A 25,716-nucleotide genomic window follows, 5' to 3' on the forward strand; every position below is an offset into this window, starting at 1 on the left:
ACAGTCGTGAGGGCAAGACAACGCCTCTCACCCACAGGAGGCTGAAAAGATTTGGCATGGGCCCTCATATCCTCAAAAGTTTATACAACTGCACCATTGATAGCCTCTTGACTGGCTGCATCACCACTTGGTATGGGAACTGCTTGGCATCCGACCGCACAGAGCTATAGCGGGTAGTGCGTACGGCCCATTACATCACAGGGTCAGAGCTACCTGCCATCCAGGACCTCTATACCAGGCCGTGTCAGAGGAAGGCCCTAAACATGGTCAACGATTCTCTCTGCTACTGCACGACAAGCGGTAACGACACACAAGTCTGGAACCAACAGGACACTGAACAGCTTCTACCCCCAAACCATAAGACTGCTAAATAATAAACAAAATAGCTACTATCTGCATTGACCCTTTTTGCACTGACTTTGATTCATCACGTACGCTGCTGCTACCGTTTACCATCTGTCACTTTATTCCTAGTTATATGTACATATCTACCTCAATTACCTCATATCTCTGCACATTGACTCGGTACCCCTTGTACTGTATATAGCCAAGTTATCGTTACTCATTGTGTATCTATTATTACTTTTATTATTACGTGTTTTACTATTCTATTATCTCTCTATTGTCTTTCTCTCTGCATTGTTGGGAAGGGCCCGTAAGTAAGCATTTCACTGTTAGTCCACACCGGTTGTTTACGAAGCATGTGACAAATACAATTTGATTACCTATGGGAAACTAGCAAAAGTAATTTGATCATGATTAAATGTTTTGAATAACTTTTTCCAGAAGGAACTTCAGTTAGATACTTTTAAAGCTAAATTACTTAGCAGACAATTAGATAAAACATTTTTTAAAATTAGTTCCACACGTCAATAGCAGGTGTTCGATTACGATTATTTAGAATTTTACAGTTCTTTTTGAACAGGAGCCAAATGTGTCAGAGGCCACAGCATCAGGTACAGGACATCACACCCATCTACACCTCAACCACCTCTCTTACCCCTAAAGTGGCATCAGTTCCAACACTGGTATTTGTGATTTTTTGGAACAACTGGAGGCAATTCAAAGCTTAATAAAATATTATTTTAATTGTATTGTCTTTTAATATTAAACATATAAAAAGACAAACAAAACATTTACATAATGGATTGCAAGCCAATGCCCATGGTACCTTAAGCATTATTTTAATAAAAAGGGTTGTCACTATCAAGACCTGACGCTCCATTTGCCTAAAACCCACTCCGCCCCCTAACCCAGGTTTCACTGGCTCAGTTCCTTAGAAACAACATGTACTTCACCTCTCTCGCCCACGATATGAAAAAGCTTGAGGAAATCTGTTATCGGCGTAGTGATGTTCTTCTACACTTTTGCACTTGTAAAATCACAAATGTGATTTAAATCTGTAAAGTAATTTCTGTTAGATCGTTGAAGATGGATTTCTGCAAGATGTATTAACATTTGCGTAAATGCATTAAATCGTACAACGACGGTCCTATTCAGGGACACGGCTACGTTTTTTTTTTTTTTTACTGAGGAAGTGCCATCAATCATTGCGAGTTTCCCATGTTTACAGGACTCACCAATCGGTATAACAATCTGCAAGCTATATGGAAATGTCATGAGTACTGCAGAAAATTGGAAGACCAGGTGAACATAAAGACCAGAGCCCATACATTTCCTCAGTCGTTACCATCTCCTGATTATTAGATTAGGTATACTACTACACCTTGGACACAATGTCTACGCAAGTCTGAATTCAGGATGATCACAGAATGTCAATATGCTAGTCAAATGCATGCATTACCAATACCATTTGAGACATTTTAGGAATTCAGAACACACAGTTCTATAAAAACAGACAAATGCCATCTCTACAGTACAGATTTAAAACAGGGACTATCCTGGGGTGAGGAATCTAATGACCAGGAAAGTAAATAAAAGTGAGAGGATATTTAAACTCATATCAACCCTGTAGCCCAATTCTCTCAACAACTGTTGATACCCAAAAGACTAACTGTTTATTACAATTTTAACCGTGCCTGTGGAAAAAGCTCCTCTGAAGCAGCTATTACTGATGTAGAGAGGACATTTATCTAGGATCTACAGTGGGGGAAAAAAGTATTTAGTCAGCCACCAATTGTGCAAGTTCTCCCACTTAAAAAGATGAGAGGCCTGTAATTTTAATCATAGGTACACGTCAACTATGACAGACAAATTGAGAATTTTTTTCTCCAGAAAATCACATTGTAGGATTTTTAATGAATTTATTTGCAAATTATGGTGGAAAATAAGTATTTGGTCAATAACAAAAGTTTCTCAATACTTTGTTATATACCCTTTGTTGGCAATGACACAGGTCAAACGTTTTCTGTAAGTCTTCACAAGGTTTTCACACACTGTTGCTGGTATTTTGGCCCATTCCTCCATGCAGATCTCCTCTAGAGCAGTGATGTTTTGGGGCTGTCGCTGGGCAACACAGACTTTCAATTCCCTCCAAAGATTTTCTATGGGGTTGAGATCTGTAGACTGGCTAGGCCACTCCAGGACCTTGAAATGCTTCTTACGAAGCCACTCCTTCGTTGCCCGGGCGGTGTGTTTGGGATCATTGTCATGCTGAAAGACCCAGCCACGTTTCATCTTCAATGCCCTTGCTGATGGAAGGAGGTTTTCACTCAAAATCTCACGATACATGGCCCCATTCATTCTTTCCTTTACACGGATCAGTCGTCCTGGTCCCTTTGCAGAAAAACAGCCCCAAAGCATGATGTTTCCACCCCCATGCTTCACAGTAGGTATGGTGTTCTTTGGATGCAACTCAGCATTCTTTGTCCTCCAAACACGACGAGTTGAGTTTTTACCAAAAAGTTCTATTTTGGTTTCATCTGACCATATGACATTCTCCCAATCCTCTTCTGGATCATCCAAATGCACTCTAGCAAACTTCAGACGGGCCTGGACATGTACTGGCTTAAGCAGGGGGACACGTCTGGCACTGCAGGATTTGAGTCCCTGGCGGCGTAGTGTGTTACTGATGGTAGGCTTTGTTACTTTGGTCCCAGCTCTCTGCAGGTCATTCACTAGGTACCCCCGTGTGGTTCTAGGATTTTTGCTCACCGTTCTTGTGATCATTTTGACCCCACGGGGTGAGATCTTGCGTGGAGCCCCAGATCGAGGGAGATTATCAGTGGTCTTGTATGTCTTCCATTTCCTAATAATTGCTCCCACACTTGATTTCTTCAAACCAAGCTGCTTACCTATTGCAGATTCAGTCTTCCCAGCCTGGTGCAGGTCTACAATTTTGTTTCTGGTGTCCTTTGACAGCTCTTTGGTCTTGGCCATAGTGGAGTTTGGAGTGTGACTGTTTGAGGTTGTGGACAGGTGTCTTTTATACTGATAACAAGTTCAAACAGTTGCCATTAATATAGGTAACACGTGGAGGACAGAGGAGCCTCTTAAAGAAGAAGTTACAGGTCTGTGAGAGCCAGAAATCTTGCTTGTTTGTAGGTGACCAAATACTTATTTTCCACCATAATTTGCAAATAAATTCATAAAAAATCCTACAATGTGATTTTCTGGATTTTTTTCTTCTCAATTTGTCTGTCATAGTTTACGTGTACCTATGATGAAAATTACAGGCCTCTCTCATCTTTTTAAGTGGGAGAACATGCACAATTGGTGGCTGACTAAATACTTTTTTCCCCCACTGTATGTGATAATAAATGCTGATTTCTGAGGGTAATATCATTGAACTGGGAGGAGACAGAATGTGTAATTGGTTAGAACTGCTAAGTTTACTCAGAGGAAAAGGAATGGAACCTGTCTAACAATGGCAGTGCTTTGAGCCTCAATCATTCAATCTGCCACAAAAAGTCCAAGCTTCGTAAGTGTTCTGCTATCCCTTACTGGAAACATGTACAGATAAGAGCCATATATAAATGGCTCTGGTAAAGCACTCTCTCCATTGCCACATATGTACATTTTAATACAAACTGCCATTCAAATAAAACAAAGATGTGAAGCAATCAATTAGCAATAAATAAAATACTTAAGACGAAGAAAATTAAGTCAAAAAGGATGTCGACACTCACAAATTAATCCCATCCCACATCTGAAGATACATCCCTCTTCAAGTCCTCCACTCCAGGGAAAAGAAAAAAGTTAATGACGGTCTCAAATAATGTATTTACTTACTGGGCCTTCCTGTGTAGACCAGCTCAACTAGCCAAACAACTGTGGGCTCCAGCCTCCACCAATCTTAACTCAAAACAAAAAGGCACCCAACTCAGACATAACAACAAGCGATAACTGACCCAAATCTGCTTTGGCACAATTGCCTCAACATGGTTTTGACCAGTTTTGTGTGGATACTAATATTTGTGACATGATCATTATTTTAGTTAGAGCCTTGTTCAGTAAAAAATTCTCAGCAAACTTAAAACAAAAAGAAAAACTCTAGTCCAGTTCAAAATCCTGCAAAGCTCTCAGGATATCAGGGGAAGATTGAATGGAGCAGTAGTCAGTCTTTAGACTATCCAACTGTTGAAAACTGACATTAAATAGGCAAGTGAAAAGAATCCATCCTGCATTTGTTTCCTTGATCAATATGAACAACACTGGCAAAACAGAACATTGGGAAGAATCTGAAAAGAGTATGTTCCAAAACCTCAAATGATAACTGCTTGTTTTTGCAAATGCGCCACAAAGACAATTGCTTGTCATATGAATTCATACAGGTGAAAAAAATAATAAAAATAAATAAAAAAATTCAGCCAACAAATAAAATCATAGATTTCCATGCAGTGGGGAGTACATACAAGAACTTGTCAAAGATACAGCATTCCTGGGTCGTATTCAGTAGGCACAAATCGGAACAAAAATGCCCTAATGGAGTTAAACAGGGAGGCACCAACTGTACTTGTCCAATAAGAAATGCTCATTTTCCGTTACAAACCATTAAAAAAATGTTTTGCTAAGTCTGCCTTAATGAACACGACCCTGCTTCCCAGAACCCTTTCCTTAGAAAGGCCATACATAAACTGTTTGGAAAAGTGAGGCGAGTGAGCGAAAGAAAATAATACAAAAGTAGACCCTCTTGTTAAAATACTATAGCAACCTTAGTTCAGGTGCTACTCTCTCTGGTCAAGTAAGTTTGCTGTGTATGACTGAGGTAGGTTTGTCAGCATCTAAAGACAAAATAAAAATGGGGGTAGTATCAAACCAAAGGTTTTTAGGGATTTTCAAATCGGACTTAAAAAAACAACTCATTTTTAAACACTGTTAGAGCAAATTTTTTGTCTTCATTGTCTGAATAAATTAAACAGAAAGAAAAAGTAGGGGTGTTGTTCAATTCCATCATATTCCAGAAAAATCTAGTCTGTGGCTCGTGTCCCAAATTCTTCATATAAGTTATTTTGAACTCTTACCACTGAAATACGGAGGAGGCTCCATATCTCCCACTTCCTGCGATCACAGAAAGTGGCAAAATTCTGAGACGCAAACACCAAATGCTTGTGGCTTTGAGAGCCTTAAGTTCAAGTCAAATACAAAGTACAAGATGGAGAGGGGGGGGGGGGGAATAGTTTGGGAGGTTACTCTTTTCAATTGTCTTTATGATGGAGGATACAGGATTTGAATGCTGGGAGGGGGAGGGCCACAATTGTTAGGGAGCTGTTTTTTTCCCAGTGGTGTATTGAGGAAGCCTAACCACTCCAGAGGTTGACAGTATGTGTCTGTGTGTGTGAATATATGCCAGAGTAGAGAGGGCGGGCGGGGGATGTAGTAGGGACTAATGATTTCCTGTCCTCCAATCTAGCCCAACCCTCTTTCCCAGTCTGTGGGGTCAGTCCGCCAGTCAGTAGGCTGTTACCAGGTCCTTGTCATAGTCATATCGGCCCCTCTTGGGGGCGGGGCTGTCCTGGCTGTCCTCAGTGTCGTCGCTGTCTCCTCCAGCCCCTCCCCCCCCCTCCTCCTCCTCCTCCTCCTCCTCCTCAGAGTCCAGAGTCAGATCAACCACCACTCCTCCTCCCGCCCCCCCCGCCGTGGACCCAGCTCCTGACTTCCCCGTTTGGCTGGTGCTGCTGTGGGCCGGGGAGTGGCCATTCGCCTCAGGAACACCTGGGAGGAGGGAGCAGGTTCACACACTATTACAAACCAATAGCATTCTTTACAAAACAGACAGAGATGACCTACGCAGCGTGGCGTCTTAAATTAACTTTAGAAATCAAAACGTTCGTTTGCAACAGCTGTAAAGGCAATATTTGACATGCACTTACATATATCCAGAACAGGGTAGTCAGGCGTGTTGCTCCGTTCCCTCTCCCCGTCCCTCTCCTTCTCATCTCGGATGGGTCTCCATGAACCGTCAGTCAGATATTCAATCTCCTCGATATCCTCATGGGTCTCTTTTAAGATCTCAGATGCCAGCCTGGAACATGAGACAAACAGTCCGTCAGTACATATCATACCAGGACACACAAGCAGGGATCGATCAGATGTGTCCCACAACACTCATTATCAACTCTCAAATCTTAGATAGGAAGTTTGTAGAAATGGTTTGATTAGGTCTACTATTCTACTCTGTTCCACAATAGAACAGGGAGACAACAGCCGTATTGAAAATGGAGCCCAGTGTAGGTAGGCCATTGCAAGTTAACAGGAGTCTACAAATTGCTCCAAAAATGCAAATGTTTGTTTCCAAGGTTGAACAAGCAATGACTCATGCAAAGAGGAAGCGTGGTTCTCAAATTCCTGCAGAGTGAATGGTAGTGGTGCTGCTGTTAAGTGTCAAGCCTCAGCATGCCTTACTTACCCATCGATGGTGAGCAGCTCAAAGGGAGCCTGTTTGTCACACACAGGGCAGGTCCACGTGGGCTTCTTCTCATTCATTTGCAGGAAGAAGATGGCGTCAAAACACTGCAGGTGGGCACAGGTGAGCACCCGACACGGCACGCCTATCCGCATCTTCACCAGCTGAGAGGAGGAGGAAAGGGAGATATGTCATTAGTATTAATCTGTAGACAAATGGTGGGTTGTAGCCTGTTCGTCGTGTTGTGATTTTTCTATGTTTTGGTCAGTAACAACTGAAAGGTTTGTGACTTCCTCTCTAATAAGAAATCAAAGCATGACTGGGTGGATATGGATTAGGGTGTGAGCGCAGATACTCACAGGACAGATGAGGGACACCCGTAGCCCTGTGGTAGCGATCTCGCTCTCTGGATCAAAGCGTAGCTTGTCCTGGACTGGACAGAGCAGAGAGAAACTAGTTCAACATCACACTGCATTATGCGGTGAATGTTACTAAAATGCATGAAGCATGAAAAACAGGGAGAAAGAGAAAAATGTCGAGGCCACTTACTGCGTTCACGACAGCGTTCTGCACTCTCCACTGAGCAGTGTTTGAGTTGGCTGAAGAGCTCTGCTGATGTGAAGACCCTCACTAAATACACTGCCACCGAGTAGCGCTGCACACAGAATGAGAGGAGTGAGCACTGAGCGGAATGAACACTAGAAAGCAGTAGATATCTGCTTTCTAAGCAGTATAACAGCTACAGAAAACAAACCACACCATTTCAAATATTTGTAATGGAAATGAATCAAAACAAGTTTGGAATACAGCAGCGAGGTTTAAAATAACAGAACAAAATGTCAACCAGAGACTGACCTTCCCAAATTTGCCCCATGTGACGGTGACCCGGTTGGTGGCAGTGGAGAGCTGTAACCAGGGTGTGATGTTGACTGGGCGACAGGGCCGACGCGGCTCCACACCTGGCTTATTAGAAGGGTAGTAACCCTGTACAGAACAAATAGACATGTTAAGCCTCTAAGATATAGGCTTAGGCATTTTCTTCTGATTAGTTAGTTGGTTTGTATGCCTGATGGCATCGGATTCCCCATCTTGACTACTCACTGGTACATGACAGTAAGACTGGTTGACTTTGACAGCAATATTGGGAGGGTACTGATCTTCCTGGACACCAATGGAGTCTGTGTAACAGATTCTGTAAAGGATCATAGAAACAGCATAGGAGGTTATCATTGGTTATGTTATATCCTCACATGGTCTCTCCTATCATTGCTACGCAGACGACACACAATTAATTTTCTCCTTTCCCCCTTCTGATAACCAGGTGGCGAATCGCATCTCTGCAATGTCTGGCAGACATATCAGTGTGGATGTCGGATCACCACCTCAAGCTGAACCTCGGCAAGACTGAGCTGCTCTTCCTCCCGGGGAAGGACTGCCCGCTCCATGATCTCGCCATCACGGTTGACAACTCCATTGTGTCCTCCTCACAGAGTGCAAAGAACCTTGGCGTAACCTGGACAACACCCAGTCGTTCTCTGCTAACATCAAAGCCCGATCCTGTAGGTTCATGCTCTACAACATTCGCAGAGTACGACCCTACCTTACACAGAAAGCAGCACAGGTCCTAATCCAGGCACTTGTCATCTCCAGTCTGGATTACTGCAACTCGCTGTTGGCTGGGCTCCCTGCCTGTGCCATTAAACCCCTACAACTTATCCAGAACGCTGCAGCCCGTCTGCTGTTCAACCTTCCCAAGTTCTCTCATGTCACCCCGCTCCTCCGCACACTCCACTGGCTTCCAGTTGAAGCTCGCATCTACTACAAGACCATGGTGCTTGCCTACGGAGCTGTGAGGGGAACGGCACCTCCTTACCTTCAGGCTCCGATCAGACCCTACACCCAAACGAGGGCATTATGTTCATCCACCTCTGGCCTGCTAGCCCCCCTACCTCTACGGAAGCACAGTTCCCGCTCAGCCCAGTCAAAGCTATTCGCTGCTCTGGCACCCCAATGGTGGAACAAGCTCCCCCACGACGCCAGGACAGCGGAGTCACTGACCACCTTCCGGAGACACTTGAAACCCTACCTCTTTAAGAAATACCTGGAATAGTACAGTGAGTGAAAAAAGTATTTGATCCCCTGCTGATTTTGTACGTTTGCCCACTGACAAAGAAATGATCAGTCTATAATTTTAATGGTAGGTTTATTTGAACAGTGAGAGACAGAACAACAACAAAAACCAGAAAAACGCATGACAAAAATGTTATAAATTGATTTGCATTTTAATGAGGGAAATAAGTATTTGACTCCCTCTCAATAAGAAAGATTTCTGGCTCCCAGGTGTATTTTATACAGGTAGTGAGCTGAGATTAGGAGCACACTCTTAAAGGGAGTGCTCCTAATCTCAGCTTGTTACCTGTATAAAAGACACCTGTCCACAGAAGCAATCAATCAATCAGATTCCAAAACTCTCCACCATGGCCAAGACCAAAGAGCTCTCCAAGGATGTCAGGGACAAGATTGTAGACCTACACAAGGCTGGAATGGGCTACAAGACCATCGCCAAGCAGCTTGGTGAGAAGGTGACAACAGTTGGTGCGATTATTCACAAATGGAAGAAACACAAAAGAACTGTCAATCTCCCTCAGCCTGGGGCTCCATGCAAGATCTCACCTCGTGGAGTTGCAATGATCATGAGAACGGTGAGGAATCATCCCAGAACTACATGGGAGGATCTTGTCAATGATCTCAAGGCAGCTGGGACCATAGTCACCAAGAAAACAATTGGTAACACAATACGCCGTGAAGGACTGAAATCCTGCAGCGCCCGCAAGGCCCCCCTGCTCAAGAAAGCACATATACATGCCCGTCTGAAGTTTGCCAATGAACATCTGAATGATTCAGAGGAGAACTGGGTGAAAGTGTTGTGGTCAGATGAAACCAAAATGGAGCTCTTTGGCATCAACTCAATGTGTTTGGAGGAGGAGGAATGCTGCCTATGACCCCAAGAACACCATCCCCACCGTCAAACATGGAGGTGGAAACATTATGCTTTGGGGGTGTTTTTCTGCTAAGGGGACAGGACAACTTCACCGCATCAAAGGGACGATGGACGGGCCATATACCGTCAAATATTGTGTGAGAACCTCCTTCCCTCAGCCAGGGCATTGAAAAGGGGTCATGGATGGGTATTCCAGCATGACAATGACCCAAAACACACGGCCAAGGCAACAAAGGAGTGGCTCAAGAAGAAGCACATTAAGGTCCTGGAGTGGCCTAGCCAGTCTCCAGACCTTAATCCCATAGAAAATCTGTGGAGGGAGCTGAAGGTTCGAGTTGCCAAACGTCAGCCTCAAAACCTTAATGACTTGAAGAAGATCTGCAAAGAGGAGTGGGACAAAATCCCTCCTGAGATGTGTGCAAACCTGGTGGCCAACTACAAGAAACGTCTGACCTCTGTGATTGCCAACAAGGGTTTTGCCACCATGTACTAAGTCATGTTTTGCAGAGGGGTCAAATACTTATTTCCCTCATTAAAATGCAAATCAATTTATAACATTTTTGACATGCGTTTTTCTGGATTTGTTTGTTGTTATTCTGTCTCTCACTGTTCAAATAAACCTACCATTAAAATTATAGACTGATCATTTCTTTGTCAGTGGGCAAATGTACAAAATCAGCAGGGGATCAAATACTTTTTACCCCTCACTGTATAACAGTAATCCTTCTATCATGCTGCAAATGCAGTAGAAATGCTAAGATGCACATTTTTGATAGAATAACCATCATCTCAAAGTAAAATTGCAGTCACGCTATGCTTTGTTGTGTGGTTCTCCCACGACTTGGAAAAGCATGCACACTGCACAGTTTATTAGGCTACAGATGAAATAGTTATGAACTTCACAGGGTTGTGAAAGTGCACAGGGATGATCTTGATGCTCCTTTCCGGTAAATATTGAGGGTCTTAGTTTGATGCTAGTGACATGACGATCAATGCTTGGCTGTCAATTGACAAATAAAAATGATCTTGCTCTTCTCCATAACCTCATCATGAAGCCTACCCTCTGCTCTGTATCTGCGATCTGTTGGCTAGAGCGCACACGCTAAGAACAGTGGGCACATTTTCTGTTTGTTGCAGACTTTTTGTGCCAAAACCAACGGCAGTTAAAAATGGGATGGAAACACACTGTCCTTGTTTTTTATTTGGTAAATGAGAAGTTATACGACAAAGTGCTTTTTATGTGCAATACATCATTACGCACAGCTTTTAATTAACAAGAAGACAGTTTGATGGAAATAGACCACTGCTGGTAAAATATGCATATTTTAAACAAATATTCGCATGAAAATCTTTTTACAAATTGATGGAAACCTAGCTACTGATATAGCATAGGCTATAACTGCATACTTGATTGGGCAAATCAACTGTATGTCCCTAACATGTATATATGTATCAACTATATGCAATATGCTAACTACCTATGCAATTATATTAACAGTGGGATTGGGGTGCTGCTGTGTGTAAAACAGTTGAGAACTCTTAACTCACCTAAGGACCACCTGGATTGCCTTCATTCCTGGTCGAAGCTCACTGAAACAACAAGGGAGGGGAAAATGATGGTACCCTCAGTGCTCATTAAAAGTCACAAGCAGTAGAATAGACAGTTAACTTTTAATAAAAGTGTTATACTCACGTTGAGTTTCTGACTTGGTCCGCTTGGCTCTGTGTTAACTCAAATACGCATTGACTGTCCTGCAGTTTCTCACTGTTCTGGGCAACTACAAGGACAGGTGCAGAAAAAAAAGAAGATCAAACACATTGCACAACATCACTATGCTTTGTAATGTCCAAAATGTCCTTAGCATTTTTCATTGTAATGCCATGGCAGGTTTCTGTCATTAAAGTGCATTCGGGAAGGATTCAGACCCCTTGACTTTTTCCACATTTTGTTACGTTACAGCCTTATTCTAAAATTGATAATACATTTGTGTCCTCATCAATCTACACACAATACCCCATAATGACAAAACTAAAACAGGTTTTTAGAAATGTTTGCAAATGTATTAAACATAAAATATAAATACCTTATTGACATAAGTATTCAGACCCTTTGCTACGAGACTCGAAATTGAGCTCAGGTGCATTGTGTTTCCATTGACCATCCTTGAGATGTTTCTACAACTTGATTGGAGTCCACCTGTGGTAAATTCAATTGATTGGACATGATTTGGAAAGGCACACACCTGTCTATACAAGGTCCCACAGTTGACAGTGCATGTCCGAGCAAAAACCAAGCCATGAGGTCGAAGGAATTGTCCGTAAAGCCCCGAGACAGGATTGTGTCGAGGCACAGATCTGGGGAAGGGTACCAAAACATTTCTGCAGCATTGAAGGTCCCCAACAACACAGTGGCCTCCATCATTCTTAAATGGAAGAAATTTGGAACCACCAAGACTCTTCCTAGAGCTGGCCGCCCGGCCAAACTGAGCAATCGGGGGAGAAGGGCCTTGGTCAGGGAGGTGACCAAGAACCAGATGGCCCCTCTGACAGAGCTCCAGAGTTCCTTTGTGGAGATGAGAGAACCTTCCAGAAGGCCAACCATCTCTGCAGCACTCCACCAATCATGCCTTTATGGTAGAGTGGCCAGACGGAAGCCACTACTCAGTAAAAATAACATCACAGCCCGCTTGGAGTTTGCCAAAAGGGACCTAAAGGACTCAGACCATGAGAAACAAGATTCTCTGGTCTGATGAAACCAAGATTGAACTCTTTGGCCTGAATGCCAAGCGTCACGTCTGGAGGAAACCTGGCACCATCCCTACGGTGAAGCATGGTGGTGGCACCATCATGCTATGGGGATGTTTTTCAGTGGCAGGGAGACTAGTTAGGATCGAGGGAAAGATGAACGGCGCAAAGTACAGATAGATCCTTGATGAAAACCTGCTCCAGAGCGCTCAGGACCTCTGACTGGGGGCAAATGTTCACCTTCCAACAGGACAACGACCCTAAGCACACAGCCAAGACAACGCAGGAGTGGCTTCGGGACAAGTCTCTGAATGTCCTTGAGTGGCCCAGCCAGAGCCCGGACTTGAACCCGATCTAACATCTCTGGACAGACCTGAAAATAGCTGTGCAGCGATGCTCCCCATCCAACCTGACAGAGCTTGAGAGGATCTGCAGAGAAGAATGGGTGAAACTCTCCAAATACAGGTGTGCCAAGCTTGTAGCTTCATACCCAAGTAGACTCGAGGCTGTAATCGATGCCTACGGTGCTTCAACAAAGTACTGAGTAAAGGGTCTGAATACTTATGTAAATGTAATATTTCTGGGGTTTTGTATTTAATAAATTTCTAAAAAACATTTTTTGCTTTGTCATTATGGGGTATTGTGTGTAGATTGAGGATTATTATTATTTGTAATCAATTTTAGAATAAGGCTGTAATGTAACAAAATGTGGAAAAAGTCAAGGGGTCTGAATACTTTCCGCATGCACTGTATGTGTAGTGCCAGGGCCCGGTTGCCAGGGTTTTTCCTGACCATAAGACCTGACCAGGAAGTATTCTGCTGAGCTTTAGTTATAGGTCGATCAGTAAAAACGTTTGGGCCTCTATACAAGGACATGACTAGCCTGAAATCTCTACATCTCACTGAAGAGAAATCACTCACTCAGCTCCGTTGGCGGCAACAGTGTCTCCAGAGTTTGGTAGAAGGGCAGTGACACCAGCTTGACCTCAGCTGCAGGTGTGGAGGACAGCTTGGGGATGCCGTTGAGGTAGTCTGCGCCCTGTGTGCCCGTGGGCGAGGAGCTGAGGGAGGAGTAGGCCACCGGGACCACCTCCGGGCGCCGGGCAGCCAGCCAACCCGAAGCCTTGGGGAAGCGTGACTCATAGAGCTGCCGCACATTCTTCAGTAGCTCTGGGCTGCACTCTGTTTGCACCAGCCTCAGCGCCCGTCCCACCAGGTCCTGCTTCAGACCACTTTTACTGCGGCCCATGGAGGCCAGCAGCGTCTGCAGGTCAGACACCCGAAAATTCTTTACCATGTTCTGGAGGGAAGACAAAGGAGAAAGAGATAGGAAGAAGAGGGGAGGTTTTGAATGACCATCTTTGGATTCCTTGAGCTAGGCAAGTCCCAATAAGAAAGGTAGCCTATACTACACAAAGAGATGTGCACAGGTGTCTAAAAAAGTTGTTTAAAGTGTACACTCAGATTATTTATTTTTTAACTCGGTTGAAATATTCGTGTTAGTATTTGCTTGGAGCAATATTTCCCCTCCATACCCTCCAGAATTCAGTAACATGACCCCTTTCTGTTCCTAACGCCATGCATATAATATATTTCCTGCAAGCAAAACCTAGACTGGTCCCTTCTTTAACTACTGTAGGATACAACACCGGTGTAGTCGAATACCCAGCAATGCATGTAGCTAGCTATTTAGTTAGGAAATGTATCTTACAAGCTAGCTAGGTAGCTACATCAGTCAATCTCATCAATTGAGTTAATTTCTACAGCTCGTGTGTTAGGCTTACAGTGACATGCTGGCTGTTTTGTTAAGACAGTACGCATGTATAGGGGGACAGAGACATTGAGCAATTGCCTTGTCTGACAACAGAGGCTAGGCTATTGGTTACATAGCTAGCTAGCTAAGCTAACTCCACTTGTTCTGTTGTCACCCCCCAATACTGAAAATAAATCCATGTCAAATGGACAGTGGATGGACTGAATGCTTAATGCAATATCTTGCTTAAACATTGAATGATACAATTAAACGCCGACTCCCTGCTGGCGAATGTTTTTATGGTCTCATCATTAATTTGCCATGTCCCTGCTGTTAGCTAGACGCACTTAGCAGCGCAGGGAAACCAGTTTCAATGTACCAATTAATCAACCATCACTAGGTAGCGAAGTTAAATCATTTTAGACAGTATTCATGAGACACCCTTACAGTTTCCTAGCCTAGCAGCCCATCTCCAACACTACAGCAGCCCCTTTTCTATCAACCCTGGCGAGCGGAGCTCTGCTTACCATTGCTTCCACCAGTTCGGCCGCCATCTTCGTAAAGCAGCCCCGCGAGAGCCAGAACCGAAAGATAGTCCTTCGCCAATGAGAGCAGAGGGGTCGCTGGTCGACGATTCTCTGCTTCCAATCACAGCGCAACTACATTACGAGTTTCAAGGAGTGCGTTGAAAGTAGGCGTGCCAGCATTATTTTAAAGTGACAGTACAACTTTTTTTTAAACACTCAAAGACAGGCCTCACCTCTATGTTAGGCCTCAATTATAAGAAAACATAACCAGCCTCCAAATAGCTGAACGTTGGGGGTTGCTGAGTTTTATACTATCGAGTCAAAGAGAATATGCATTGTGGAAATAATTCAAATTCAACACAAGAGGAAAGCATGACCTGTTAAATGGGGAGAGGCACATGGCCAAATCAACTCCTGTCTGAGTGAAAAACTCCACTTCGGGATTTGCAATGAACTATTAGCTATCAACTATAAATGCTTTGTCTATTTTTAACACAAAATCTAAATAATCACAGGGAGCCAAGTGAAAATGCAGTACACAGATGTTGCGTACTGAAGTCACGTTCTGATAAGAGGTTATACTTGATTATCAATTTGAAAATGCAGTGCATTGAATAAGAGCAGTCACTGCATCGCAGTACTAGCTGTGCCACTAGAGATCCTGGTTCGAATCCAGGCTCTGTCGTAGCCGGCTGCGACCGGGAGACCCATGGGGCGGCGCACAATTGGCCCAGCGTCGTCCAGGGTAGGGGAGGGAATGGCCGGCAGGGATGTAGCTCAGTTGGTAGAGCATGGCGTTTGCAACACCAGGGTTGTGGGTTCGATTCCCATGGGGGGCCAGTATGAAAAAAAGAATGTATGCACTCTAACTGTAAGTCGCTCTGGATAAGAGCGTCTGCTAAATGACTAAAATGTAAATGTAATGCCTTAAATAAATCCAGATTTCACACTCTGCCCTGAATCCATTTCTGGATTTCCAAACTTCTTGATTTGCGCTGAAGAACAGAAATGGTTAAAAATTGATTCATAAAATCTAATTAAAAGATGATATACACTGTCATATATCATCTTTGCATGATTTTACTTTCACCTCAAATTTGCCATAACTTAAGTAAACAATTGGAACAATAAATAGTAGCCTAACTCTGCTCTATGTAGGCCTACTTTCATTTCATCCCTGTGTTTTATTTTTTGCTGTTTGCACAAGTGCTTGCTTGACTGTGGCAAGAGCTCACCGGAACTGAGTACCGGCACCGCAATTGTTCTACTGCTTAAGTTACTGCACCTCTTACAGAATATTAGTGCAAAAGTATTGCAGAGTTCCTGCACCTAAATATAAACAGCACAGGTGTGCTGACACTGTTTCTCTGGACTGATGGCTTCTACGTTGTGACTAGATGGAGAATTAACGTAGCAGGTTAGGATAATTAAAGTAGCAGGTTAGGTGAGTTAATGTAGCAGGTTAGGAGAATTAAAGTACCAGGTTAGGAGAATTAACGTACCAGGTTAGGGAAATTAGGTTAAGGTTGGGAAAAGGGTTATGGTAAGGCTTAGCTAAAATGCAATAGGCCTACTCCATCAAGCCACAACCATAGAAGCCATCAGTTCTGCGAAACCATCAGTGTGTCAACTCACTGGCACAGAAAATGAGTACTGACACCTATTTCAGTCAATTGAAATAGGTTCCCCATTAGCTGTTGCGAAAGCAGCAGCTACTCTTCCTGGGGTCCACACAAAACATGAAACATGACATAATACAGAACATTCATAGACAAGAACAGCTCAAGGACAGAACTACATCTGGTTTGCACACACAAATTCAAGCACAAATTATATTCACGGAACGGTGTCTTGCAATGCCTCCAGTTCTTTAAAATATATCCTCCATATTATAATCAAACAGTGTGGGGTTTGGTTGATAGGCTACAACATGATGTTGGTATTATAATATTTTATATTACGGAATCATTTATATTTAAAGCTGGACTCCTTAGTTGCTACATCAATTTATGGATTTATACATTAATTATACATGGTTCTTGAAGAATATAACTTAAAAATGCCTCATGAGCTTAGTTAAACTGTCATACTCCATCTGAACCCTACAAGCTTGTTTTACTCCAATCTTTGTAAACAATGTAATTGTAAACAACCACTGTATAGCACGTGTCAAACTCATTCCATGGAGGGCCGAATGTCTGTGGGGTTTCGCTCCTCCCTTGTACTTGACTGATGAATGATGGTCACTAATTAAAGAACTCCCCTCACCTGGTTGTCTAGGTCTTAATTGAAAGAAAAAACTAAAACCTGCAGACACTAGGCCCTCCATGGAATGAGTTTGACACCCCTGCTGTATAGCCTCAAAATGTTCATATCATGGATGGTCAGTGCTTGCATCCATAGCTCTGTCTATACATTTGTGAGTGGTTACATTTCTCCAGGTCAATCCCTCAGCTTTTTACCAAAACATAGGTGGATGTAACCGCTTTGTTATTCTTTACATTAAGGATTCTAGCTTGAATTAATGATACATTTTACCACATGGCTCATTCATTCTATTTGGATGGGACTGTACAGGCAGGTTGTAGTAGTAGTTCCACAACTCAGACAGACGAGGGTGATATAGTCCACTGGTGGTTCTTCATTCCTCTCATTCTTGGCCAGTGTGAGATAATTTGTTCTAAAACAGTACTACAACTTAGCTTTGTATTACTGACACTAGGGACATTTCTGGAAAGTAGCACTTTGAGTGTGCTCTCTAACCAAATGAAATGAAATATAATTGAGTATAATACATTTTATAGCAAGATGATGTACAGAACAAAATGCAGTAGCATCATTTCTATACAGAGAACAGGGCTAGGCCTATTGTAGTTTAACACTAGAATAGCACAAGTGCAACACTTGTCGGTGTTATAATAGTTACAAATAGTCAGCAGCATTAAAGCTTTTTACATAGAACAATTAAACATTTCATATTCAGTTTGGAACCTCGCAACCGTGACAAGACCTATGCGAGAAATAGTAGAATAATCGTAAAATAATGAAGTTGAGATAGTTCTGCTCTTGATTCGGCACTCAACATCTGCAACCAAATTATTGAATTTAGATTAAGTAAATCAACTCAAGCAAGGTGGTTCTACTCAGTATAGTTTTAATTAGTATGTCTAGCCTCTTGGCTATTGTCATTGTGCTTCACTGCAAGTTCGAACAGGAAAAAAGTAGTTTGATTTTAGCATATAATTTATGATAAATGATTTATTGTTTTCTAACAGAATGGCTTACAGTAAGCCCAACTCTGATAATGCGCACTATGCAGCGCATCCTCTGTCCGAAAACCATTTAAGTAGGGATAACGCTGTTTAAATGCCTTTTGGTGCTGCTGAAGCACCCTCTGAACACCATGTCCTACTAAATCAGAGTGTTTAATCTCCCGTAATTACAAAGATTTGCTGTGGTTAATCAAATTAATCTGCCTCGATTAGACCCCCTACCTGCGCTTCTCCTGTCTCTATTGCCTCTCACTGTGAAGGATAAATTCACAGACATTTAAATAGTGGTACCCTCACAACTGTGATCCATTCTGATCTAGTGTCCACAAGATACAGTTGAGTAACACTGCATAGATTTTTAAAAAATACCGTTTTTTTCTCTATCAGATCTATTTGGTCTAACAAATTAGATTGTTCTAAACCTATTCAAGCTTTGGCATCACATTGAGTTTGAGTCACCAAACAATTAGAGTAAGTTGGGACGATCCCTTTTAATTGTCCTAACTTGATCTTGTGACCAGAGAGACTTCAGTCATTAACTTACTTACCCAAAGGACATTGAAGAGAGGCATCCTACCTGATGGAGAGCACAGCAGTGTCCTAGACACAAAAAGAAACAAAAACACCTGTGAAAGAAGCTGACAATTGCCTATTGTGGTGGGCATAGGTAATCTACATAGCAAGTATTAGTAACTGCCTTAAAAGTGTAAGAAGGACCATGGAGGACAGAAGCAGCTGCAACAGAGGCCGGGAGCGCTTGGGAATATGCTTCACCATAGACTACCTGCTGTACAACAAGGACAGTAAGTGCATGAGAGAAGAGCAAACTAATCCCCCAGTGGAGCAGACCCCTCATAGCCCACTGGAGGGGCAGAGTCCTGACATCCTCTCAGAGAGGGAACGTATCAAACTTGGGAGCCCTGAGAAGGGGCCAGAAGAAGAAGAGGGGTCAGAGGAGGAGAATGAGGAGGAGGAGGAGATCAAAGGGGGAAAAGACCAAGAGGCAACCACTACAGACAGCCCACAGGACAAGCCTTCCCAGTCCTACATCTCCCTTATCTCCATGGCCATACTTGCTTCAGAGGAGAAGAAGCTCTTGCTGTGTGACATCTACCAGTGGATCATGGATAACTACCCCTACTTCAAGAGCAAGGTATGTCCAAGTGATTCATTTCAGGGTTCATTTCAAGTTGAGAATTTGTCTGAATTAGGGTTGGGGTCAGTTTCATTTCAATTCAGGAGATACAGTACATTCCAATTCCAATTCAATAATTGAAAAGAGTGCAATTTATTTTGAAAGCAGATTTTTTCTATTCTTGAAATGCAATTTCAACTCACTTCTTATATGGACTGAATTTAATTGAAATTGACAACTCCCTGTATAGTCAATAGCCAATTACTGATATTCCTATCAATTTAACTGAATAACAGTAGACAAGATACTCATGAGAAAAACCTTTGCAAAGCTCTTTGATCAAGCAATGACTAGTGTGTGGAAAGTTTCCAAAACTTAAAGTACTATTTGGGACATTACACACATCCTCTACTGTAGTCAAAAGGCAGCATCTGAAAATAAAGAGCTTGAAAAAAGTATATCTATAATTTTAAATGTTCACTATATTCCTATTGTGAACTGTTGAAACAGGGTGGTCTGATTCAGTAATAAGTATAATTACTGCATGCAGGACCCTGGCTCGGCTGGTCCTGTTGTTGCATGGAAGGTCTAAGTAATCTCAAGGCTATAGGTAAACCTGTTGATAGCCGCAACTGGCTAAAAACTAAAACTAGGTCTTTAACAGGTGTAACAACAGGTTTACCTCATAGGATTGGGGGAGTTTGACAAGGTGAATGTGGTGGTTTCGTCTGGCAGCCAACTCAAACAAACTTGACCAAAGGTCACCGTGGACCCTTCACATGAACTTGGCACCAATTAAATGAAAGCAAGGGCAAATTGCCATATTCTCAGTACAGTGTATCAATGCATATACTGGGGATTCAGCCGTGAGGTAAAACGATTATTGGTTTCTAATAAATGAGGACAAGGATGATATGTTGAACAGTTTCTGTTCCAGGGCCACATACAACACTTAATTCATTACTCACCTTTATACTTCATGTCTCATATGTCAACTTTATTGTTGTTCTACAGGATAAGAACTGGAGGAACAGCGTCAGACACAACCTGTCCCTGAATGAGTGCTTTGTGAAGGCTGGTCGGAGTGACAATGGTAAAGGCCATTTCTGGGCCATCCACCCCGCTAACTTCCAGGACTTCTCCAATGGGGACTACCATCGGCGCCGGGCTCGCCGCAGGATCCGCAGGGTGACAGGACAGCTCCCCTACACCCTGCACACACCCTATTACCCCCTCCATAGGCCCAGGGGGGTGTCGTGCTGGTGCTGTCCCCCAGCCCACCCTCTCTCCGCGGCCCACCCTCTGTCCTACCTCTCAGCCAGGATGTATTGGAGCTGGCCCAGCCTGCAGGCCAGACGACACCCAACCACGCTCCGGTTCAATAGAACCACATAGAATTGGATGCGTGTTGGATGTTGGCCTGTTCTTTGTATGACAGATGGCTGAGAGAGATGTATTGAGTATGATTGTGAAATCTGTGGCTGGCTGGCACAAATAAGAGTACCAAAGCACCAAAGTACGATATTGCACTATTTATTGTTTGAAACGTAATACACCAGATTTGTACTGTAATATTATACATGTATATTGCATTTGATTAATTCTGTATATGAAGAAAATTAATTGTAAATATATTGATGAACATATTGCAATATTTTATATATCTGCACAATTTCAAATAAATAAACAAAAAACTCACCCAGCAATGTGTCACTGATTTCTGTCAGACGAGAAAAGGCTTACACTGAATTATAACTTTTTAAATTAATAAATAAAGCACCATATAGTAACAAATCTGTACAGAATAATGTACCATACAGATGACTGTTCTGAGAAGACATTTGGTACACTGGGTAGTACAGTTCATCAATTGTGCATGTGCATGTGTGTGTGTGTGTGCGTGCATGTGTGCGTGAGTGTGAATACCTTTGTGTGTCTCTGTGTCTTTTTGTGTGCCTGTGTGTTCATGTGTGTGGTTGTATGTGGTTGTGTGTTCCTAATTGTGTCCGTGTGTGGTTGTGTGTGGTTGTGTGTCGATACAGGGTGTTAAAAGTGAGCCCATGCTAATTAGTCAGAGCTGCCAGGATTCCAAATCTTGTGCTGTAAGAGAGACTAAAGCAGGCTTCCCAAAGCCGACTCCGGGGATAAGCACCTGGATAATCCTAGAGATCCTAAGGAGTTTCGGAAAAAATAATCTGTAATCTGTAACCGCTCCTGTGGTGAGGAGACACTGCGGGTGGTGAGGGAAGGGGGAGGGAGGTGAGGGAAGGAGGGAGGGATGGAGATGAGAGGGGGGAGGGGGAGTGGATGTCATGAAGAGGGGGAGGTGCAGGTAGAAGAGTGAGCATGTAGAGGGGGAGGTGCAGTTGGAGGAGTGTGCGTGGAGAGGCCAAGAGGACAAGGCCATTGTGAAAGTCATCACAGGCAACAACAAGTAGAAGGTATACAGGTCCAATCAAACCCAACAGTCAATCAAACTCAACTGGAAATGTGAAAGAAATATGATACAGTATACAATAATAATGATCTTTATACAGGTCTGAAAATGGCTAGGGAACTGGCACCATATTTCTTTCCCAAAGGGCAAAACATGTTGAAATATGCAGCAGCATGGTCAGAAAAGAATATCTGGTGAATACAACAAGATTAAAAATAAAAGTCAATCATCAGCTGTCAGTTATTCCATTAATAGGAAATTCCTATGTGATTTCCAAAGGTTGACATTTAAATTCACAGTACTTGAGTTGTTTTTTTGAGTGGATTATGCAGCTTGTTTATTGCAAGTCATATAAGTTTTTTTGTCTACCAATTACTGAACATTCGGATAAAGCAATACATCTGACATGTAGATTAGATTACATTATAAAAAGAAAATATAATTAATCTATTTATGGGAAAAGGCAAAAATACAAGAGACAATCATTTCAAAACCCAATTTCCCTCTATGTTTATTAGAGCGATAACAAATCCATCTAATTAATTTTTGTTTACCAAATCTCTCGATTCATTGCGGACAAGCTAATTAGACCACTAATTTGTTTAATTCCCATGAATTGCACTCTGCATTAAATCCTCATCAATTTGCAAGCTTTAGGGCTTTAATTCTGTTGCATATGTTTGCCGCATGCTGGCAGGAAACAAGGCATTGAACAGGTTGCATCCACCACACACACACGCATGCATACACACACACACACAAACACACACACACACACACACACACACACACACACACACACACACACACACACACACACACACACACACTGTTACCTATTTGGTGGTTGTGATGAGGACCACAGTGTCAAGGTGTAAGGTTGTAGTTTACAGTAAAATGAACAATGGGAGAACTATCAGACTATGTAGATCCCTGTGAATGACTTTAACATGACACAAGACACAAGTTGTCAAGTTGTTACACTTTTAGTGATGATTAATCCAAAATAGCATAATTGAAGGTTAAAATAAATGTTGGGAATACTCAAGCAATGTGCTATATTCTTTCGGCCTCTGACATTGTAGACGTGCCATGCATTTTAGGAATATGTGAATTGTCCATCGTCAAGACACCTGACATCTCAATTTACCAAATAACCTCTCCATTCAAAGAATGGTGGTCAGAAGTTAAAAGTGTTTAAGATGACTGACGCTGTCAGTGTGTGGTACACTTTAGCCCCAGCTTGTAAGGCCATTGCAGAGAGAGGCATGTCAGGTTGTGTGCTTTATCTTCTTAATCTAATAGGATAGGCGGAAGGGTGCAGGGGGCCTGAGATTACTGTCCACAACTTGTGCCTGATTAACAGATCTGAGAGTGAGGTAAGAAGATGAGTCCTGCTGTGATGATGATGAAAACTTATGGCCATGTTTTAGTACATTAGTACATTACAGCATTCCAAAGCTAGTTTCATAGCTCTGTTGTAGTATCTCTTAGATTGACTATGGCTCAACACAAGACACAATATTGACAAATGTTGACTAAACATTGGCTGATGTCTGATTCCACAGAGCATCTGTAGAAAATGACATAAAGCTGGGGGTTTTATGTGACTGACATTTGATAAGACAGGAAGCACAACAGCACCACCAAAACTAGAACTATAAACATTATTATTTCAATAAACATGCCAAATGTGTTCGATTATTTGAATTAGTCAATCCTTACATGACCCAAATTTAGCCAAGGTTTAACTTGGTTTAATGACCTAGGTTATAACAACTAGGTTAACTAAATTCTTAACAGAATACGTCTGTGTACTTTTTGTTATTTTGATTTCCCAGTCAAAACGGAGTGTGGAAAATTTGTTTCTGAAATCGACTTGTTTTCTCATTTATTGTGTCAAAATTGGACATGGAATAACAGAAAACAAACAACAACAAAATGTATTCATTTTTTTTTATACCTGGAAGTACACGCCCCCTCATAGAATATTCACAGGGTTTCACCAGAAAGAAAGGATTAGACTGTGTGAGTGTGACTGGAAGATAAAAATACTCATGTTAGATAAGATGACTCAACAACAATTGAACAAAGTTGGCTTGCACTAGCTAGCACTAGCTGGCTACAGAATAGCTAGCAGGCTGGCAAGCTAGCGCTACTTGGTTACTGGCTATAGTCATGCTAGCTAGTAGTAGCTAATGGAAGTAAGTTAGTCCCTCAACCTGCTACAAGATTAACTGCCCGGCCAGAGCTACCTGCTGCAGAAAGGTCAGATTTCTCCATTACTTTCTGTAGCTAACTTAGCTCTATCTTCTGTTGGCTAATGGTGTTTATTGACTAAGTAATAATGAACTGCAGTTACTGTAAATAGTTACCATTCTGGGGGGGGGGGGGGGGGGGGGGGTCTGTTTGTGTCTGTGTGAGAGTTCTTAATGTCCCCGTAGGAGAAAAGCACAGTATGGCATCTCAGCTGATCATCATGAACTTCATCTAGTTACGTCAGCTAATACAGTAAGTTAAAATAAGCCTTTTTATTGGTATGGGTATACTTCACCAACATCCTTTCCTGCTCACTGAAAGGCAGACATAGGCTATACTCTTCAGTAGCAAACACAACTATTGTTGTGACAATTGGCCTACTTCTCTGAATGTACACTGTGTACAAAACATTAAGGACACCTACTCTTTCCATGACATAGACTGACCAGGTGAATCCAAAGCTATGATCCCTTGTTGATGTCACTTGTTAAATCCACTTCAATCAGTGTTGATGAAGGGGAGGAGACAGGTTAAAGAATGATTTTTAAGCCTTGAGACAATTGAGACTTGGATTGTGTATGTGTGCCATTCAGAGGGTGAATGGGCAAGACAAAATATTTAAGTGCCTTTAAACAGGGTATGGTAGTAGGTTCTAGGCACACTGGTTTGTGTCAAGAACTGCAATGCTGCTGGGTTTTTTATGCTCAACAGTTTCCCATGTGAATCAAGAATGTCCACCACCCAAAGGACATCCAGCCAACTTTACACAACTGTGGGACGCTTTGGAGTCAACATGGGCCAGCATCCCTGTGGAATGCTTTCGACACCTTGTAGAGTCCATGCCCTGACAAACTGAGGCTGTTCTGAGGGAAAAAGGGGGTGCAACTCAATATTCGGAAGGTGTCCTTAATGTTTTGTACACTCAGTGTATACAGGTGTAGGATCTTTAATTGATCACCCATTTGTTGCAGGCAAACTTGTAGTGTATTTGAGGTTTTAAAAGGATTCTGAAGTTTGTAATTTCCACTTTAAAATGTCTGACTTGATTTGCCCTAACTAAGAATGTATCAACCCTTACAAAAATATCAATTAATTATAATCCACACAATAATTCAGATTTCCTGTTGCTGCAGGAATATTTTTCTGCTGTGAGAAAAATTAAGATCGTACACTCCCCCCCCCACACACACACACACTCTCTCTCTCTCTCTCTCTCTCTCTCTCTCTCTCTCATTCACTCACTCACTCACTCACACAATCACCGGCAGGACCATTCACACAGTTCAGTCACTCAGCCCTATCCAGTGGACATGATGCTCTCAAGACCCCGCACTACCGCCTCCTACAACACCCTGATGGGAAGCAATAATCCTGGCCCCATGACTGTAAGTCTGCATATCTCTCTAACCCTGCTGTACCCTACTGTGCTGAGTCAATATGACTCTAGAACAGTTATACACTATTTTAAATGGAATGCTCAACAGTGATTATCTCTCTCTCTCTCGATTAAATTCAAATAGACTTTATTAGCATGGGAAACGACAATCCTCACAGTTCACTTACAGATGGTATGTAAGCTGTTTGATGGCACCTGCAGGCCTGTTTGAGGGACAACTGGACAGAAAATATAATAATTATTGGACATCAGCTGAGACCCTCCTGTCCTTCCCTACAGAAGTAATTGAGAAATCGGACCTTTCTGCAGCAGGTAGCTCTGGCCGGGCAGCTTAATCTTGTAGCAGGTTGAGGGACTAACTTACTTCCACTAGCTACTACTAGCTA

At 42.5% G+C, this 25,716-nt stretch overlaps 1 protein-coding gene across 1 annotated transcript; it reads right to left on the reverse strand.

Annotated features, from left to right (window-relative positions):
* Positions 1 to 1,080: 1,080 nt before the first annotated feature.
* LOC311148383 (E3 SUMO-protein ligase PIAS4-A-like) lies at positions 1,081 to 14,910 on the reverse strand. The gene is made up of 11 exons (XM_084185338.1): positions 14,832 to 14,910; positions 13,473 to 13,851; positions 11,500 to 11,584; positions 11,355 to 11,396; positions 7,907 to 7,997; positions 7,661 to 7,789; positions 7,355 to 7,460; positions 7,165 to 7,238; positions 6,809 to 6,969; positions 6,273 to 6,424; positions 1,081 to 6,114 (listed from the first exon to the last, which is right to left on the reverse strand). Exons 1-11 carry the CDS (start codon positions 14,856 to 14,858, stop codon positions 5,852 to 5,854), a joined length of 1,509 nt encoding a protein of 502 aa, XP_084041464.1. The 5' UTR covers positions 14,859 to 14,910; the 3' UTR covers positions 1,081 to 5,851.
* Between the last annotated feature and the right edge of the window lie 10,806 nt (positions 14,911 to 25,716).

This window comes from Coregonus lavaretus (assembly GCF_964263955.1).
Source record: "Coregonus lavaretus genome assembly, chromosome: 21".
Classification (NCBI taxonomy): Eukaryota; Metazoa; Chordata; class Actinopteri; order Salmoniformes; family Salmonidae; genus Coregonus; species Coregonus lavaretus.